The 13,682-nt window shown below is 39.6% G+C and overlaps 1 protein-coding gene across 3 annotated transcripts in view; it reads left to right on the top strand.

Moving 5' to 3' along the window:
- Positions 1–568: 568 nt before the first annotated feature.
- The window catches only part of sik3 (SIK family kinase 3), a 49,402-nt gene continuing 36,288 nt past the window's right edge, over positions 569–13,682 (top strand). For 2 of the 3 annotated variants that reach the window (XM_084717107.1, XM_084717106.1), the window contains exon 1: positions 581–907. In XM_084717107.1, the coding sequence (XP_084573233.1) occupies positions 617–907 (291 nt within the window). In that variant the 5' untranslated portion in view covers positions 581–616. Of the gene's footprint in view, positions 908–13,682 lie in introns of all 3 variants that reach the window. The other variant, XM_084717105.1, reaches the window with a different exon arrangement.

A 13,682-nucleotide genomic window follows, 5' to 3' on the forward strand; every position in this document is an offset into this window, starting at 1 on the left:
TAAAACGGTAATTTATTGATGGTCCCTAAGTCAACCCCCAGTGGATAAGCGTGAGGGCAGGGAGGCAACTGTCCTCCTACTGCCAACAGTGAGTGAATCTGAGAGGAGATACCTCTGGATGGAGTGAGTTTGAATCATAATAGAGGGGTGTGCACGAACATATTTGTGTGTACCCCTTCAAGGCACTGCAGAATCGACCGCTGGAAACAGTGAACACGCCGTTGCATAAATATTCAGAATATCAGTTATGTATTTGAACACTATGTGGATGTGAAATTGTTTTCCCCAACTAGATGATTTAAAATCTTTCATTGCACTGTTAGAGCGACGTTCACCTTTAAGTCCCCATGAACCAGTATGATCATACATAGTGCAGCAGTTTGCAAAGAATCACTGAATCATGGGAACCAGAGTGATAATGCGCACTTCTTTGTCGCCAAGGCAACCAAAATACGTTTCAGTGGATGAAGTCATTTGTTACGCTGATCGTTGCCATGGTTACAACCTAGAGAGGGCGCTGCGGAGGAGCGTTCCACGTAAAATGACGCAGGGCGGGGGCGTGCCCGCGATGCGCGCTGCGCAAGGCTGCTTGTTGTTCCCGCAGAGAGGCGAGAAGATGGCGGCCGTGTCAAGCGGAGGTGCTGCTGGGTCCACTGCGGCCGGGATTACGCACTCTGCCCGACCGACCCACGCAGGCATGGGCTCCCAGAACCGAGCCCAGCCATCCTCCGGGATCAGCCACTCCAGTCGTACCAGCACGGCCACCGGGTGCATCACCAATCCTGGCCACACTTCGGCCACCAGGCCCCCCCCAGCCCGAGTGGGCCACTACGAAATCGAGCGGACCATCGGCAAGGGAAATTTCGCGGTTGTTAAACTAGCCACACACATCATTACCAAAGCAAAGGTAAGACGGCTGGTGTCCGAGCGCTAGAGGTGAACAATTACAAGTTGTCATTGTTTAATTTCAAGCCTTTTCAACCATGTAGTCAGGATGACGCTGGGGCCTTTAGGCTCTGGAGATACAACGGCCAGCCCGCTTTGGTGACACCGCTGCTTGGTGCTGGGGGGTCTGTTCGACACGGGGCATCACCTCCAACTACGAGATACAAACAAACTACGTTGAAGATAAATGTGATTTCACGTAGAGAAGTAATAGTATTTTGAAAGGAGGCTAGAAAGGCCTGGGGTTAATGTGTGGCAAGGCGCAGAGGACGGAGAGAAGGGTATTGACGAAGATGAAAAAGAGGAGACACAAAACGTTAGCTTAGCTTACGAGCTAATTAGCTGTTTGGCTACGTGCAGATATCTTTCAGACAGATGCCAACACACAAGGTTAAAAGTTTTGAGCACCTCGGTGAATAACTTTACATTAACAATGAACTTCTAACGTTGAAAGGTGTTTGTTGCTCAAGTAGTGATAGCTCTCTGAGAAATTCAACGTAAAAGTACCACCGAAAACTGGAGAAAGGCATCTAACGTTAACGTTAGTGAAGGCACAGTTTTGTATAGTCTTTTTATCCAGTTAGCCTTGCGGATAATGACTTTATAAAACGAACACCTTTACTTTTATCACTTTACGTTACGAAACTTTCTCGTGTCTTTCTCGTGAAATGCAACCATTTTGTCATGGTTTAACTTAACCAGTTTGTCAAAGCTCTATTTCAGCGTTGTGTGCCAGTTTTTTGTGGCGTTAGATATCTTCGTTAATAGCTAGATGACATTTTAATGAAGCCTCTCAGACAAGAAAACATTGACATGGCAAAATCGGTGGTTTCAAAACTGCCACCACACACTTTGAGTGTACGTAGATGCTTTTGCATATAGTGGGCGCCAGTAAGCAGTATACTGAATGATTGACACAGGCTCTAACATACACTATTATCAAATGATCCTCATGCAAAACACTGTCATTCTTGATGAGTAGATGTGTTACATTGTGGTCTGTTATAAGTCAGCCCTGTGCTGTAAATCTATAATTCTGATCTTGACACTCAACATTTAACACAAAGAGGCTTTTTTAAAACGGTTTGTCAGTGTTTGAGAGAAACAGCTTTGGTAGGTGGGGGAAGTTTAGAACATTACAAGCAGGGGGGGGGGAGATTACACAAGTATTCCAGGTTGTGTCTTATTTCTTTTGTGCTGACCCATTGGATCAGTTGCATCATTGTTTCAAGTTTTCATTTGCCTAAGAAGAGTCTGTTGTCACTCCCGATATGTCGTCTTCTTGGCTGGCATGGTGGTGTAAGCCCAACAGGGCCAAAACAAATAACTATTCAGAAAGCCTCAGTTGGTGCATTGGACAACAGTAGCATCAACAAGATTTCTGCCAAGAAATGCTTTCCAGCTTACTTGCAATAAGATGACATGAGAAACCGTCCTCTGATGAAACCATTATTGTGACTAGTATGCACATCCCTTATAATAGATGCTCCTTTGAACACTCAAAACAAATAGGGGGAGCTGAAGCATACACTCAGAGACAGCGCCTGCAATGTAATTGTTTGTTTGTTTTTTTTAACCTGATGAAAAGCCTTTAATTCTAATGGCAAAAATAAAGGTGTGTCAAGGTGGCTGAGTGTGCAGCTTTATCTCTATGCCCTGTTGACATACAACAGACAAGCAGACACGAGTCATTTGGGTGCTCTGCACCACATAGCCCAGAGAACCTTCCATTTAGTTTCATGAGGCCAAAATAAACTTGGGTCACTATATGTTTTTCAATGCTGCAGAAATGCTTCTTGAAGGACATTACCTGTGTTGATATGACTATAATGTAATTTACAGACCAGCAGGTATGGGAGCTTGTGTTCGATCTGTTATAAGAGACAGTACAAAGACAGTAGTGACGTTATAGTGAGAGATTGATGTGCTGCTTATGAAGCTGTATTCCTTGTGTGTGAGCCTGTTTATGCTTGTCTGGATGTGTGTGGTTGTGTCTCGCTGTCTGACTGAGTGTGAGAGACAGGCAGAGGACAAAATGACAGTGGAACATGGACTGACAGAATGAAAGAGGGGCCTTGTTTGTTGTCTGTTGATGGTGGTTGCAGACAGACCAGTCAGCTCAAGATTTTCATCAACTAGCTCAGGGGTCTCAGCATCCCCAGTTGCTCATGAATATCAGAAGAATAGGAGTGTGCTCTTACATGCCTGTGGATATCATGAATATGGATATGATGATCAGTCATCAGATGAAATGTGCTTCAGAGCCTTGTTTTATGGCCTAGGTTTTTGTAACGATCTGATGAGAAATGCTGACTAGTCAAAAACAGCCCAACAACTCTCTCAGTTAATAGATGGAGCTGGATGATATTCTGCAGTGCAGTCACACAGAAGAGGACCTGGTTATTTATACTTGGTAGCTTACAAGGCCAGGAAGGGATGGTCCTTTTCTGTGCCTCATTTGCTCTCTTTTGTCTTTTGTTTCCTAAAACTGTTAACATTCAACAGGTAATTTGTGTAAAGTTATTTCCCAATAGTTTATTTCCCCCAGTAATGTTGTTTTTGGGGGTGTGAGGGGGTGGCGGGGGTTGCTTTGCTATACAACACAAGCCTTTGATGGCACATAGCTTTTGCACCTGGATGTTGTAATAGTGAAAGTTCATCTCCTCTAGATAAAGGCCAACTAACAAAGTGGAAGTCAAAACAGTAGTATTTCATACTCTGACACAGATGCTGTGCTAGAGGCAGTTGGGACACACTTTGCTGCTGCTTTGATAAATGTTGATTTCAGTGTTCAGTCTCTCCATAAAGTTTATTACTGGTCATGACCCTTCAATAAGGGACATACGCCTTCTGTTACCATTGGGAGACTCTATAAACAACTTGTTGTGGGTGTAGTTATACTTAGTAATACTTGGTGCTATATGAATTTCAGAACTTGGTAGACTATAGCCAGTCCAGGACTATTGGAGTACCATCAACAACAAATGTGTTCTCTCTGATTTCATTTTTGATTTTGCATAAAATTGGATAGTAGTAGTCTAGATCCACCTCACAAGAATTGTTTTGTTAAATAAAATGTCAGAATATATGGGAAAATGCACAAAACATCTCCCAGAGCTTGAAGTGACCATGAAAGGACTGGTTTTGGAAATTAGCTCCGGCATGTGTACAATACATCAGACACTGCTTATGCAGCTGTCCATGTTTTCTGTACTGGTGCCTTAAAAATAAACTTATTAATTACTAGAACATTTTCAAATTGCTTTTGTTGTCTGACCGATAAACCTAAATAAATATATTTAATTTCTAATCATATAAAACAGAAGAGATGAACAGCAGACAGATAAGCAAATGTTTCAAAATGTTTCTTATTCCATGAGAAAAATTATAAATACATTAATAAAATGGTTGAGGTTAATTTTATTATAACCACTACTAATTGAGTTTTAAGCATAACTTAATGGTAAAATGTCCTTGACAACAAGTTCAAACTTTATGACCTGTGTTGAAGTGTGATGTAGGACTTGTTCAGTGTATACACACACATTGCACCTTAGGCATCACAGAAAGATAGCCAAGTTGTTGGAAAAAAATATTTTCATGTTGATCAAGGTTATGGAACTGGTGGCCCTCACTGCAATTTGATAGGCTGTTAATCAGGCTTGTAGTTGACTTGTGTTTCACTGCACCCTACTTTAGATGATATTTCGCATCCTGGCTTCCTTAACAGATTATTTATGTGGTGTTTATAGCTGTTGAATGGACCTTATTTTCTTTTTCTCAAGTAATTGATTTGACAATTTTATTCACTCCTGGTAAGTAATTGTACCTGTATTTGTTGAAATTGTCAAAATAATCATTGCTGATTACAAGAATCTCAAGTTTTATCTAAGATTTCCTACTTAATCTGATTTAAAAAGCTGTAAAGTATTAATTCTGTAATAATACGAAATGACAAACAACAATCTAATCTCAGTCTATATTAAGCTCTAATCAGAAATGTGTTGCCATTCTTTTGTCATGACAGATTACATTAAAATCTTGCTAATCATTTAATCAATGATGAAATAATTTGTTCAGTATTGTAATTTACTAACCAACTGTGTTAGCCTCAGTAATCTCCACAATATGTGCTGCTCGTTGTCTTCATTAATGTACCTGTATACCAGCAATGTATCATATTTGAGTGGATATTTTAACGCAGTATTTTTCTTGTGTTTTCATGTTTGATAAGCTCACTGAAATACAGTGAATGTGCAGGACTGCTATCACATATATTTTGTATACTTGTGTGTAATAGCTTGACAAAAGAGGTATGGTCAGTGCTCTTGTGTGACCTGACCAAGTGAAGACACACTTTGAAACCCACTTGCTGTGCCCACAGCAAGGTGAGTGAGATTAGTGAAAGATGGTACTGAGTGTCATGTCCTCACCTGTGTGTCTTTGCAGGAATCAGGCCCTTTCCCCCACTCTTTTTTTCCGCTTTTTCCTGTCTTCTCCCCTTTCCTCTCGAGTGTTTTTAAGCAAAAGGATCAGCGGGAGGAAGAGGGCAGGCAGGATGGCAAGCGTTAGGTAACAGGCCTAATGTACTGTGTAACAATTTCACTCACTCCCTCAGTCACACTCGCACGCACACTCATACACCGCTCTCCAACATACAGCATCCCCTCTCTGTTTCTCAAAGACACATACGCACACTCAAATGTGATTTCATTTGGGTGAATAATATGACAAAGGCTGCGTTTCTGCTTGACTTAGCTTCCTGCCCTCTAGTCGTCTTCTGCTGCATTCTCAGTTGTGTGAATCTGCAGCCAGTCAGCTTCAAAAGGACAGGAACACAGTCCAGACTATGTGTGCGTGTCTCTGTTACATGACACAAGAGAGGACAGCATAGGCTTCATCAGTACAATCCTGTTGTTCCTCATGAACCACATCAATACCCATGATTCTGCCCCTGACTGATGGAGCAGTTTGTGTGCACGTGTTTGTGAACAGTACACGGCAGCAGACACTCTGGTGGTTAAAAATCACAACTCTGCATCATCATCGTCCATAGTACTGTTTGTTGTCAGAGGTGACTGTGTGTTGCCATGGCTCCTAATTGGAGAAAGGTCATTCCATTGAAGTCTTGCAGGTTTCCATAGCAATGATGGTGGTTCTAGCCCCTGACCACCAATTCTGAATTGAATAGACTTGCCATTGGTGGAACTCGGTGTCTGTCAAGATCATAGTTTGTATTTTTATGTTTTTGTTCACCCAAGCTATTATCTGGATGCAGCAGAATTTGTCAAGTGTGCTTGGATTTCTCACCTCAGTGTTTCAGACAGGCAGGTTCTTGGTTTCTCTTTGCCATTGAGGTGATTGTTTAATGAAGATGGTATTAGCTCTGCTGATGCAAAATCTAATATTCAGGAACCACAGTTGTTATAGACATGACTTAGGTCTTAGGTTTAGACATGCAATGATTAGTCAATAAACCGATTAGTTGTCAACTATTAAATTAATTTCCAACTATTTTGACAATCAGTCCATTGCTTTGAGTAATTTTGTAAGAAAAAAATATTCAAATTCCCAGATTTCACCTTCTCTAATGTGAATATTTTCTGGTTTCTTTTGTCCTCCATGATGGTAAACTGAATATAATATAAAATTAGAATTTAGATGGCAATTTGATGTCTCTTAATTCCAATTCTTACTTCTGCCCCATTCTCTACTCATATTTGTTTGCTTTGTCTGTAAATAAAATGGTAATTAAGTTGTGGTTGTCATGATGGCATCAGTACAACTAGCTGTCATATGTGTTTTATCCTATGCCACTGGCCACTGCAGTGTGTATGTTCACCAAAACTAGTTTTCAAATATTCTGTATGGTTAGGTCTGCATGTCCCTCAGAATTTAATCGCCACAAAGTGTGGGCTCTGCTATGCAAGGAGGGAACAAAAAACTGCAAATGGCAGATGAATGTGTGATGTCCAGTTTTTCCACACTGTAGCATGTCCCCAGTTTTGTACTTTCAGCCTGACACACTCAACTGAGTCATTTCCACACATACTCGCACAAGTAGAACATCTCTGAAAGGCATTGTGCTGACTCATGCTGCCTGTACGCTTTCATCTCTGCGTGTGCACGCGCAAAATACAGTCATAGTGCTGACCTGCTGTGTCCTTATCTTGTGTGTATGACGCTGTGTGATGTTCTCGTGACTTAATACAAATACACACACACTTTGCTTCTAGTTAACGATTGTGAAGACTTGGTTTACAGATAGCCATGGTGCCATGCTTTTGACCTGAACATGTGTGTGCATGCGTTAATGCAAGTTTAACTCTCTCATGCTGATATGGGTTAAGCCTGAGCATTACACCCCTGTGAGTGTTGTAATCTGTGTCACCTGTTGATGAAGGTTAACCTCATACGTTATATCACCACACCACTGAGTGTGTGTACTTCTCCCAGCTTCCCACTGTAGACATTACTCCATAGACCCTGTTATTTGTTTTGGATTAGCCTCATTGTAGTTAGTCATGGATGGATGTTTTCAAAGTGCATATCCTATAGAGTACTTGAAATAGGGTCTAGCCATGTTGTTTACGTTATATCGTTTTATTTTTTTTGCGTGATCAAAATGCGTTTTGTTTAACCAGAAACAGCTGTTTAATTGCTCTTCTGCAACTCACCTAACTCTATTTGAAAAACTTTCATTTTAACATCATTGTAAGCGTCATTCACACTGAGAGAGAAAATAAAACTCACCAAAAACATAATGGTTTGGCTTTCCATTGATCCAACTCTGATTTGATCAAAATAAATCCTTAAATCACTGTGGAAAGGAATGTGATGTATGTAGGGCAGGTGACACTGGATAATGATCTTATAACTGATCTATAGGAGGATGCACACATTTTCTTTCTCTGACTGTGTGAAAATCTGATGTTTTAACATCATAAATGATGGTGAAAGACATTCAAACATGACTCTTACTGGTAAAACATACTCATGTAGGCTGATAAAGGGATTTAGTATGGTGCAATGAACTGATGAAAGGAATGAATTGTCAAATGTTCATATTATACAGCCAAACCTGATTCGACTGAAAGAAATCCTGAAGGCCAAAATGCACTAAAGGCATTTGATGCTCGTATTTTGAAGTGCACCCATTATTCTAAATGGCTGAACATGAACTGAAAGCATCTTGATGCATGTCAAATTCCCTTGATGATCCCATTCTGAACCTGTTTAGATTTTGGAACGTTAAATGAGAACCAGAGCGTTTTTTCTGCACGTGCAGTACGTATTGCGAGAGAGTTAAATTGAGTAAAAAAGGCATGGACGAGAGGAGCGAGTGCCGATGGAGCTGCAGGTCTACCAGCAGGTAGACAGCAGGTTAAAAAAAAAAGCTGACCTGCAACAGAGAGAGGGAGGAAGGAGAGAGTGTGTGAATATGGACAGATGTGCTGATATGACTTGATATAAAAATATTTTTGTGATTGTGAATGATAATGGTACTGTACACTTCTGTGGTGTGTGATTTTTATTTTTTTTTTTCCCTTTAACTATAAGTCTGATTTGTGTACTTTTCAATGGTTGATTACTCCATGCAGATTAATCATAAGAACAAGGGAGGAGAGACGGGCTGCAGAGAGGAGGGATGGGGAGCATATGTGAAGTGATTGCGACTGATACAAAAACTTTTTTGATCATGAATTTTGATGTTATTGTCCACTAATGTGGTTTATACACTACAGAGTAAAATATCTCTTAGTAACTGATTGACGCTTGTTTCTTCCATGAAACATCTGTCATTACGCTGCATTATTGTGAACCATGATTAAGTGTCTAGACGCCGTCTCTCCGTCTTCATCTCCTTGGTGTATGATGCTGTTCAGTTTACTGTCTGCTATACTCTAAAATGTCCTCAATGATGTAAATTATCCTGCTGCCTCAATACAAAAATATGAATATTGCGCACTGTTAAGTCATTATATAGACTGACCAGAAAAAAAGGTGAGTAATTTTCTCCTCAGAGGACAATATTTTATTAAGGGAAAAAAAAAACTATTATCAACAATAATACTAAATAATACAATAATACTGTATAAGTAGTAGGAATGTTCCTGGCAACTAATTTCCCTGTCGATTAAACGCAAAATTTAATTTAGATTAGTTGTAGTTCTAGTAGTTTAGACTTTTCTTTTTTTTTAGATTATTTTTTGGGCTTTTGCCTTTATTTTAGATAGGGACAGCTGAAGATATGACAGAAAAGTGGGTAGAGAGAGGGGGAATTACATACAGCAGCAAATGGGTCACAGGCGGGAATCGAACCAGCGACCACAGCAGAGGACCAACAGCCTTGGTACATGGGACGAACGCACTACCAACTGAGCTGACTTTTCTAACACTAAGAAAACACTCAAAGCAGTTAAAAATTAGCAGAATTTATTAATTTATAATGTTAAACACTGACTGAAAAATACTGTGTGTATTAAGAGTTATTTGAAGCTGTTAATCACAGTCTGCACACTACTTTGCGCTGTGCAATACAGGCCTTACACATTAAGGTACAAAACATGACAACAACTCACTTCACCTTCTCAAACCGAAGAGGATAACGGTGTCTGCGGGTAAAGGACCCAGAGCTGACGTTATCTGCCAGCCTGCCACACAGTGTGGCTAACGTTAGCAGTGCTAGCTGCTCGGCTTGTAGATTTATGTCCGTGTCTGTGCTTAATGTGGGCCCATATTTCTCCAGTCGAGTGAAAAAAAAAAAAAAAAAAAAAAATATATATATATATATATATATATATATATATATATATATATATATATATATATGTATATATATATGTATATATATATGTATATATGTATATATGTATATATATATATATATATATATATATATATATATATATATATATATACACATATACATATACATATACATATACATATATATATTCTGTCACATTATTTCCATTTTCTAGATTAAAACACCGTGCTGTCATCTGTCCGAGTTTGTTGATATAAACATCCAGCGTTGCCTAGGCGATCAGGGTATATGCGCTAGGCAAAAGGGGCTGTTGTCTGACAGTGCCGCAGGCCCGACTAGTGGCGGGCAGTTGCATAAAATGTTAGGCAACAGATAACTGGCATTGTGCATGAATGAAATATTGATAAATAGACTAGTATTTCTCGTGCTGACTAGCAAGGGTGGGGACGTTTAATCGTATAGTCGACTAATTGCGCACATCCCTAATAAATAGTGACCTTTTCCTAAAATATTGCTGGTTCTGTGGTGTTGGAATTTTAAATCTGAAGCCTGCCATGTGCCATAAAAGCTTCAATTAACCCAAATCATTTGAACCCTTTAGTGCCTTTTGGCCTTTAGTCTCAGACAGCCTTCACAAATGTATTTGTTAAAACTGTAATTTTTGAGGAGTTCTTGCATTTATTCACTGACAAGTATACTAAATCTTACACAGACGGCACTCATAGTTATACTCACTTTCATATTATAATGTCAGACACACTCTCTCAACCACACACTCACTATTGTACGCAACCTACACAATTTGTTTGCTACTTGTATAACACATTTTAGTTCGAAAACATCTCAAAAATACATTTAAAAAAATTCAAGATTAAACCCTGACTGTTTTGTCCATTCCATTTATATCAGTGGGCGTAGTCTAAATAAATATTAGGTAATTGAAAATGGAGGCTTTCATTGAAACCTACCTACACTTAATAGCTTATTTAACCAAAGTCATCTAGTAATTTGGAAAAAAATACATATCACCAACACCAACATTTTTAGGAATCATGGATTGTTGTGCACTTATGCCATTGGATTACATGCAGACGTAATTGAAAAAGCCACCCTGTATTTGCTATAAACAATTACTTAGAAATGAGCGACATGGCATAGGTCATGCCCTTATCTGACATATAGTGGTACACATGTAATCAGAAAAGTCAGTGTACTGTTTTTCCAAAACATCACTATGCTGAAAATGCTGGTATTGGGTTTTTTTTTTTTTTACAGTGTGCTGTACTAACCATTAAAAATTTTCCTGTCACAGAAAACCAAACATGTCTGCATGAGGGCAGGTGTGTAGCTTTCATGTGTTAAAGTGTATGTTTATATAAGAGGACATTTGCCCCCTTCTTACTGTGCCATTAGCTTGTGTATAATCTCCTAACAAGCTCCCAGTAATCTAAGTCTTATTAGCTCCTATATGGTAGGTGTATTGCTGTTGCACAGTTCCAAAGGCCAGATATTTAATAAATGAGTTGTTCATCTAGTCACTAGGGGTGTGTATATCTCACTGACTGAGACCGATTCGATTCATATCTCGATACATGTTCAATGATACGATGTATCTTAACATTTTTAAATGGTCAGCGATTCGGTTCGATGTGATTCGGCTCTGTCACAATTCGATACGATATGATGTAATACAAAACAATGCAATTTGTGAATCTTTACATTTTGATTCTATCAATGGTACATTTGTAGAGTGCTATTAGTTGCAAAAAGAAATCCTGATAGTTTTACTAAATGTAGTAACAGGAGAGACGGAGAGAAGGAAACATTACAGTGGTTTTAACATTTTATTATGAATCTCATGTTTAAATGAGATACTGTAGCCTAAATGAGAATCTGTGAACAAAATTTAAAACCGTTTAAAATATTAGTATTTATTATTAGTATTTATTATTAGTATATTAGTAGTAAGATGATCTGCTGCTCTGTTTCATATGAAGAGTGCTGTGGTTTTGATTAGTGTTGGGGAAAAAGTGATGCTCCGTGTTACCTGCTCTCCCAGTCACATGACGTCTCTGTGGGTCAGACTCATGGCTCTGTACTCTGCTGTCTGACAGGTTTTGCATAAATGATTTGCAGCAGTGTTTCTCACCTTTCTTATAAAACCCAAACTTATTCTACATTTGCACATTATGAAAGGTTGGTGGTGCAGCACGGCACAATGTCACTTCTGTCGCTGTTTTCAGTGCAGTCTGTTTTGAGCAAATGCAGAGAAAACACAGAAGAGGGAGGAGGGAGCGCTTGCTGTGTGTGAGCGCTGCAGCAGGTGTCCAGCAAGAGCAGTGCATGTTACTATGTTCAGCTTTTTACTGATACAGGCCATCTGAACCGATGCACTCATACCTTAAACGTTTAAGTCCGATGCATCAGATGCACAAGTGAATTGTTACACCCCTACTAGTCGCTATTATTAATAATGACAGGAGACATGTTAGGATCTGCCTGATTCAGCTCAGCAGATGACAATAGTGATTGATCACATCCTATGATTACTTGACGGTAGTTAGTGAATATTTTTTTTACAAGTTTGGTGACGTAGAGGCAAATGGGTGATGTGATCTGAAGGAAATGTGAGGAAAAAAATCACCGCTTTGCTCCTGAGTCGAAATGTCAGTCATTTTCATCATAAATGAGGTTCTAATATAGATTGCACCACCAGCTTCCCAGAGGTGTATTGTTATTAAGGTTCTAAATGGGGATAGGTATTGCTATGCTATAACTTTTTAAGGCATCAACCGAAATAACCCAGTACCAAGTAGTATTGAAACTTCTCCAGTGAAATGATATCTACATTCAGTCCTTTTTGCACCCAAATCTAGAAAAAATGACTTTTTATATGGTTTGCTTGCAGCCAATCCTACAGGTGTTCTTTGATTTTAACGCAACCTGTGATTGGCCCATCTGCAGTCTGTAGTGTGGTGAAGTTTGTTTTAAATCCCTGTTTGCCATCAGCCACTATTATTTCTTGTGTTCTGTAAAGCTAGAGTTGGGGTGTGTGCATGTGTGCGTGCATGCATGTGTGTTGTAATGTACAGTAAATGGTCCAGACTCCTCTGCTGAGCACCAGCTGCTCTGGGATGGTGCTGTGTTGAGGTCACTGTCTTGTGATCGGAGGGGCTATGTGACACTTCATCTCATTGCAGCCGGCCTCTCAGGAGCGTGTGGGTGTTTTTGTGTGTGTGTGTGTGTGTGTGTGTGTGTGTGTGTGTGTGTGTGTGTGTGTACCCAGATCTTTTGACGGAAAATTCCATAGTCATGGAAGCTAGTGCAAAGCAGACTGAACTGAACTGAGGCTGCTAAGGTACACATTCTCAGTCACAACATATTTACTGTACCTTGCCTGGAGCTAAAGCTGGAATCCCAACCTTTGAGATATACACTGGTCACATGGTTATTCGCAGAGTACAGCTTGCCAGCTAGCATCACCATCTGTCTGGCTAGATCTGTACCTGGTTTTCTGTTTATATGAGGGATGCAAATCTTTAGCAATGTCCTTAATTTATTGATAGCCATGTTAATAATTGTCCAATCTCTATGGTAGGAAATCATAGTTGAGTCACCAATATGTAAAACCTAAAATGTTTGCAGCTGCGTCAGTTGACCCCAACTGTCCTAGTTGTGCTGTTGTGTTTACCTTATCATCTAACTGTTGAATCTCCCTGTCAGGTTTTGTATGTGCCCCAATCCCCTGTATAATTGTAATTTAGCACAGATTACCTATTTTCAGAAGGACTCATTGTCCTCAAAATGAACATAATGTGTATGTGTAGATGTTGACGTATGTTTTGAGTGCATATATGATCCAGATGTCCTGTTGTTACTTTCCAGAAGATGCAGAGGGGAGTGATTACATCAACAAAACTGGATGACTGCCAACACCAAGAATAGATTCACAGATCTTAAAATACCA

This window comes from Lutjanus erythropterus, chromosome 4 (genome assembly GCF_056507025.1).
Source record: "Lutjanus erythropterus isolate fLutEry1 chromosome 4, fLutEry1.hap2, whole genome shotgun sequence".
In the NCBI taxonomy this organism is placed as follows: Eukaryota; Metazoa; Chordata; class Actinopteri; order Lutjaniformes; family Lutjanidae; genus Lutjanus; species Lutjanus erythropterus.